The sequence below is a fragment of the Setaria viridis genome, chromosome 5 (assembly GCF_005286985.2).
Source record: "Setaria viridis chromosome 5, Setaria_viridis_v4.0, whole genome shotgun sequence".
In the NCBI taxonomy this organism is placed as follows: domain Eukaryota; kingdom Viridiplantae; phylum Streptophyta; class Magnoliopsida; order Poales; family Poaceae; genus Setaria; species Setaria viridis.
This window is the reverse complement of record NC_048267.2, coordinates 27,113,376-27,120,203: the sequence shown is the minus strand read 5'-3', so window position 1 is coordinate 27,120,203 and position 6,828 is coordinate 27,113,376. Positions and strand designations below refer to the sequence as shown.

Below are 6,828 nucleotides of genomic sequence, written 5' to 3'. Positions count from 1 at the left end.
CCCCAGACGCACTCGCTTCCTCTCCCCACCGTCTTCCCCCAAAACCCTACGCCGCTCAACCATGCTCCTCCGGCGACCGCTCCAAACCCTCACCCTCCCCCTCCTCCGCCGCCACCTCACCGCCGCCGCCGCCGCCGCCGAGGCGGTCGTCTCCCCGGCTGACCACCACGGCGCCGACCCGCTCTCCCCGCCGTACGACTACCTCCCGGGCCACCCGCGGCCGAACCCCAAGCACGACGAGGTGATCCTCGCCGTGCCGCGCGCCTCCTCGGGCCGCCACGTCTCTGCCAAGGAGCGCAAGGCCGGGCGCGTCCCCTCCATCGTCTTCGAGCAGGAGAACGGCCAGGAGGGTGGCAATAAGCGCCTCATCTCCGTGCAGTCCAAGCAGATCCGCAAGCTCGTCGACCACCTCGGCCGCTCCTTCTTCCTCTCCAGGCTGTTCAGGCTCCAGGTTTGGTCTCAGCACGCCGGGCAGGGAGAACTCGTCGAGAGCGTCCGCGTCCTGCCGCGAAAGGTGGGTGTCTCTTCTGTTGTATTGGTTGTAATTGTTAATCTCCGATTTCTGCTGTTTTTTAGTTGAGCTTGAACAACTGAGATGCCCCGCTTGAAATGTGCTGTTCGTGACCCTCCGGCATTTTGTAGAAGATTATATCCTTAGGAAACAGGGATAGGTGTTTTGGATTGAAATAGTTATGTTGCTGTTTTAGAATTGCTCCATTTCTAGGTGAACATGTAGGTTTATCTATGACGATGGTGTTAACTTGTTGAGGAATGAGGAAAGCAAGATTGATTGGTGGCTTTAGAAGGGTACATACGAATAAATGTGAAATGGTATTGCAGTTGAAATAGCTTGTTATTCTTCAATCAACACTGGTTCAGATTTATCTGAGCATAAAAACTCTGTTACATTAGCTTAAGGTACAAGATGATGATGCCCCTTGGTTGAATCTTGTTCCTGTGGTTATGCTTTTTAGGTTAACTGCTCTGTTACATTGGTTTCAGATACAAGATGATGATGCCCCTTGGTTGAATCTTGTTCATGTGGTTGTGCTTTTTATGTTAACTTTGATCTAGTTGTGGAAAACATGAAATTGACCAATAAACTAGGAGTGAGGTAAAGCTGAAGCAATCAGAAATCTAGGTTTAGTTTCTGTACTGCAATGTACTAGGACCTTTACCTCAGGTGAGTGCACCAGTTTCATTACCATCCCTGAGGATTCAGGAATTGTCTGATCTGGTGTCCATATTCAACTGGCAATTCTTGCAGTCAGTTCTGCATGTGCATTTTCTTATGGAAGAGGATTCATTTTAATTTACAACTGCAGATTCAGCTGTTCCTTTTCTTTTGTTTGGGCTATTCCTGACTTCCTCAGTATTGATTTTGAATTATTTAATTACCTATTTGGCCTTATACTAGATGATGGCTACTAGCATGTATTTCACAGTATAGAACTTTTTCAATGGATGCTCAAGAGCAGATGACATAGTACAATAAGTATGTCGACTGTTGAACAATAATATGAATATGTATGTTCATTACCTTCTATGTATACTAATAGAATTTACCATGATGGCTAATGCGGGATCTTGTTTGAACATATTCAGGTACACCTGCACGCTGGCACTGATGAACCTCTGACTGTCACATTCATGAGAGCCCCTTCTTCTGCGCTTCTCAAAATAGATGTTCCTCTGATGTTCATTGGAGAGGATGCCTCACCAGGTCTCAGGAAAGGTATGTAGCACATTTTGATGATCCATCACTTTAACACTAAACTAAATGTCCATTCATTTTTGTATGAATCTGTAGTTCTGTATACACTGAATTTTTCATTTCAAAAACTCTGCCCAGAATGTTTAAACATTACCTGCATCATGTTCATACCGCTTTAGCTAGAATTCCTGCATCATTATCTAAGTCTGCAATTCCCTCTTTTGGCATAAACTTTGGGTGAGTTATGTATTCATATCTATCTTGTTTATAAGATTAAAATCTGTTTATAATAATCCAGACTAATGTGTTTATATTGAAAATTCCAGGAGCTTATTTCAACACCATAAAAAGAACAGTCAAGTATCTCTGCCCCGCTGACATTGTACCACCATACATTGAAGTGGATCTGAGCGAGTTGGATGTAGGACAAAAACTGCTGATGCGTGACCTGAAAGTTCACCCCTCGTTGAAGCTGCTTCAGTCACCGGATCAGCCCATCTGTAGCATTATAGGATCGAGGGCTCCTGAACAGAAGAAGGGAAAATAACTTGTTCCACTGTATGCACTACTTTGAGCAATAATGTTCTTTTTTTTGTTTTTCTTGCTCGAGTTATTCGGGTCTTAATTCTCCTACTCGTAGGATGAATTGTGGCCACATACCATCATTTTACCTCAAGAAGGAATGTTTCGAGCAGCCACAGGCTACAGCTAGAAGCACTTGCAGAGTATTGCCCTAATATTTTGTAGTGTTCCACAGAAACTTCCAGTGCGGCAAGCTTTGTTGAAAATGAAACTCCTAATGGAGTCATGATTGTTTGAAATCTGATTTAGCGTTACATGATCTATCATTCTACCTAGCATAGTTACGTTTGTAAGAATGATCAAGAAAAGATGATCTTGTCTTTCGCCATTGTGTCATTGTTAAGTTACGACTCTTGCTGAGTTGGCTGAGTTCTGTATGTGTGATTACCCACCAGTTAAGAGGTCCTGAACTATGAAGCATATTCAGTTTTTGCTGTTAAGCTTCAGAAGTTGAATAAACAATGGCCACAACCATCAGTCATGAGCGGACGTCACATACCTCACAGGAGAGAGGTGCCAAAGAAGGTAGGAGACCAGTGAAGAAGGCGATGGTGTCATGGTGTGCACGGGAGAAACTGTCTACATTCTGCAAACATAGTTTGGTTAAGTTCTAAATGATCGGAGTGGTATTTTGTTAAGAACAGTCAAAATAGACGGTACTCCGGAACTGTCAATCACCTAACAACCTGAGTTACAAAAAATCTTAAAATCAAAGCTCTGGGTCAGTATACTATGGAGGCATGGACCGTGAAACATCATCTGACACTACCAGACATCAAACTAATAAGGTGCAGAGAAAAATACATCCCAACTCTCGCGTCTGCACACGCCAAACAAGACATCAAACCTGAGAGCAACCTTGGCTCTCCTGTCACCTGCAATGACATCTGATCACTACTAATAGGGTAATGGAATACAAAGAGCTAAACCATGGAACGACAGTAACATGACGATCAATTCAGCAATATTGAATGCGGTCCCAATGGAGCTGCAGTAAATTACATGCTAAAATTACTACAATGAAAGTTCTAAGTTTATCCACGTAGACAGAGGCCACCAGGAAACTGCTGCAAGGTGTTTGTGATTGATGCCGATGTACTCACTGTGATGTTAACGATTGCATGCTTGCATATGAATACAAACCTCCAGCTAACAATCAGATGTGCAATCAGATATGGCTTGGAATCAATTGAGGAAACAAGTTAAGCAACAGAACATTTATTGATATTATAGTTCATTTCCTTTAGAAATACATGCCGAAAACATAGGTTCAGATACATGAGTAACAGAAGCGTCGAAACATTCGACAGCCACTGAAAATGAGGTCCAAACAACCAAACTCAAGTTCAGACTTCAGACACACACGCACACGCCCATCTCCGATCAAGATAATAATATGACCAGAGGTACAGTCATTCTTCGGACTCCTCCAAAAAATTCGAGGATCCAAGTACGCAAAACAAAGAACTCAATAGGTGAGGTAAATCATCAGTGCCGCACCAAACAAAATCTCCAGGCAACAACTCCGCAAACATGATCACATCCATGGCTGCAACTTATTAACCTCGGACAGCACTTCAGATACGACCATATCAAGTTGCTGCTGGTGTTCACTCAACGGATCAGTTGGAAAATAGGACCATTGTCCAAGGGTGAGCTGCTTGGAGGTGCAGGATGGTATTCTTCCATCTCATCTTCCATGAAATTCTCCCTGCACTCTGAGCTGCAAAAGGCTTTGTCACCCCTGCAATTGAAACACAGGATGCCAAACATCAATCAACAATCAGAAGAATCACAGGTCTATTGAGCAAACAAAAAACACCCATAACAGTGGTTCCTTTACTACACTTGATCACTTACTGATAGATGTAGATGTCTTTCCCTTCTTTGAGCTTCTCACTGCAAAATCTACAGAAGCTCATGGCACCCTCTTTCGCAAGAGGAGACATGTTCTCCTCATCCTTACTCTCAGCAGGCATCAGGTGCTCAACTTGAAGCTCAAAAACACGATCTCCAAAAATGTGGGTAGTTTTAGGGTTAGGGCCACGGGAGACAACACAGGTGTAGTCCTCTGAATTGACAATGTCATCAAGGGACATGATACTACCCTCGAGTCCATCAGACATATTATCATTCTTCTGCTCAACCTCCCCAGCTTGAACAGGAGCAGTGGAGCTGTTCTTGAGGGATGGATTATCAGTAATCCTCATTTCAGATCCAAGAAGGACCTTCCTACTGCCCAGGGGAGTGGGATTCTCATCAGCGAGGGAATCCACAAGTCCAAGCCCAACCCTGTCACCAAGCAAGATCTTCTGGTTCTGGCAGGCATCAAGGGAAGATGATCTGGGTGATTTGGTACCAAGGCCTGTGAAGAACTTGAGGTCTAAAGGCGATGTTGGACTGCGGACCACATCCAATTCGCTCAAACTGGTGCTCAGTTTGATAAGAATGTCAGGGACCTTGAAGAATCCCATCTTTTGCGCAATCGACTCAGGGGAAGCTTGCAGGGCCGAGGAGTCAGTTGCCATTTGGTCGCCTCTAGCTTGCTTCGCACTGCAGTTTTGGGGTGTTAATAACTTAGTTATCTGGCAACCTTTTTTTTTAACACTAACAACTTAACAAAGTCTGATTCCTACCACTACCACTATCAGTTTCAACTACAGAAATTTTACAGGAGCACTATCAGTTTCAACTACAGCAATTTTACAGGAGCACTATCAGTTTCAGAACATCACGGGGCCAGGAGAAATGGCATCAGCTGGATCATTTTTTTTCTTATGGAAAAACCAATCCAAAAGCAATAGGAATTAGTAGCTATGCAATCAGAACTAAAAGGGGTTTAATGAATTCGATTGCAGTACAGCATGTTTTTTCTTTAATGGATTGCTTCGCTTGTAAGCAATACATATTCATCAGCGAATAAAGCATCAGGAGAGGAGTAACAGGCAATCCAGATGGGCGCATCATCACTCAGAGAATCCAAACAAAACGAAAGGGCAAAGCCAGGCCTTAGTGATTAATCAATCATCATCACCTCAGATTCTCAGTCTCACCTTTGTCTCACCAGCAGTTCTCTCGCCTCGCAGAGTTGTTTCCTCACGGCAGCCTCCTCATCAATCAAGTACTGAAACAGCACGAACAAATCGAATCAAATTAGCACGATTTCTAATCCCTTATAGAAAAACAGCGGTGATTAACCCCTCCGGAAAAAAAAATCTAGAACCCAAAAAATCCAGAAAAAATGATCGAGCGGAAACCCACGAGAGGATAAACAAAATCGAGGAACTAGAAGCAGATTGAAAACCCCTCGCCCTCGCGAAAACGCGTCCGAACCAGTTCTCCCCGGAGGGGAATGCAGGTCCGAGAATCCCGAACCCGAACGAGGGCGGGCGAAACCGCGAGGAATCGAACGAGAGGCGACTCACCGTCCGTCTCTCTCCCTGGTCTCCTCCGCCTGCAGGGCGCAGCACCGGGGTCCGGGCGGGGTGGGTGTGGTGGGGAGGAGGGAAGACTTGGAGGTCCCGGAAAGATGAGGAAGAAATAGAGGTGAGCCCGGGGGGGGGGGGGGGGGGGGGGGGGGGGGGGGGGGGGGGGGCGAGAGAGAGAGAGAGAAAGGTTTATGTGATGTGAGAACTTTAGGCTCTACTAGCAGTTGATGGACCCTAGTACTCCACAGCACTAGTTGGTGGCCCCCCTTTTCCACTTTCTCTCTCTACTTTCTCTTTCTAGGGGCCGGGCGGGCCTGCTCCCGCTGTACTTCACTCTGAGCAACAACCCATTGTTTTTTTTCTAGAGAGAGAGAGAGGAGAAATATTCTCCTTTAGATGGGGAATGATGGAGATGTCATATGCAGAAGCAGGACAAGTGGCCGTTGATTGAGATGATGGCTTGTAGCCTTGTAGGGGGGATTCATTGCCCCCCTTTTTCTAGAATGTTGTATTTTTATTTTGTTGGAAGGCAAGGGGGAAAGGTGTAAATAGTAAAGTGGAATTATAAAGGTGCTTGGAGCTTGGGATCATGATGTCATGCGTGTGTCTTGATGTGGAGATTTGATTTGTCATGTTCCTGGTCAACCAGACGAGAGAGAAAGAGAGAGAGTCTCGTCGTTAAGAAAAAGAGGAGAGAGAGAGTCATCGGTAAGGAAAAGGAGAGATAGAGGAGGAGAGAAAAAGTATGCTGTGCACTTAGGGATGGATTCCGACGCATGGAATCGAATTCGGATAACTCTATTTACTATTTACCGTATTTTAACATCATTTGTAGCTAGTATTTAGTAATATAAATAAGTTTTAGATGGCTTTATTGGTACTTTATTTTGTACGGATACGAATAATGTCGGATACTTCACATTTTTATCGAATACGAATGCAACCAGATAGAGAAAAACTGAAAATCAAATCCGAATACATCCATTTGACATCCACGTTAAAAATGAATACGAATACGGACATTCGTATTGATATTTTTAGCGGATATGAATTTGGATGATTTGGATTTCCAGATATCCATATCCATCCCGATATGCACTATGC

The 6,828-nt window shown here is 44.5% G+C and overlaps 2 protein-coding genes across 2 annotated transcripts; one reads left to right on the top strand and one right to left on the bottom strand.

Moving 5' to 3' along the window:
* On the top strand, nt 1-2,550 carry LOC117857610 (uncharacterized). The gene is made up of 3 exons (XM_034740366.2): nt 1-514; nt 1,606-1,735; nt 2,041-2,550. The coding sequence occupies exons 1-3, from the start codon at nt 62-64 to the stop codon at nt 2,259-2,261; spliced, it is 804 nt and encodes a 267-aa protein (XP_034596257.1). The 5' UTR covers nt 1-61; the 3' UTR covers nt 2,262-2,550.
* Nucleotides 2,551-3,498: 948 nt separating this feature from the next.
* Nucleotides 3,499-5,847, bottom strand: LOC117857611 (FCS-Like Zinc finger 10). The gene is made up of 4 exons (XM_034740367.2): nt 5,722-5,847; nt 5,350-5,420; nt 4,157-4,849; nt 3,499-4,040 (listed from the first exon to the last, which is right to left on the bottom strand). The coding sequence occupies exons 3-4, from the start codon at nt 4,822-4,824 to the stop codon at nt 3,911-3,913; spliced, it is 798 nt and encodes a 265-aa protein (XP_034596258.1). The 5' UTR covers nt 4,825-4,849; nt 5,350-5,420; nt 5,722-5,847; the 3' UTR covers nt 3,499-3,910.
* Between the last annotated feature and the right edge of the window lie 981 nt (nt 5,848-6,828).

Bases quoted from the DNA above. Each gene is read 5' to 3' on its own strand.
- LOC117857610 (XM_034740366.2), top strand. From the start codon at position 62: ATGCTCCTCCGGCGACCGCTCCAAACCCTCACCCTCCCCCTCCTCCGC. The intron at 515-1,605 runs GTGGGTGTCTCT...GAACATATTCAG, and splicing joins TCCGCGTCCTGCCGCGAAAG to GTACACCTGCACGCTGGCAC. The intron at 1,736-2,040 runs GTATGTAGCACA...TGAAAATTCCAG, and splicing joins CTCACCAGGTCTCAGGAAAG to GAGCTTATTTCAACACCATA.
- LOC117857611 (XM_034740367.2), bottom strand. From the start codon at position 4,824: ATGGCAACTGACTCCTCGGCCCTGCAAGCTTCCCCTGAGTCGATTGCG. The intron at 4,041-4,156 runs GTAAGTGATCAA...TTTCAATTGCAG, and splicing joins AAAGACATCTACATCTATCA to GGGTGACAAAGCCTTTTGCA.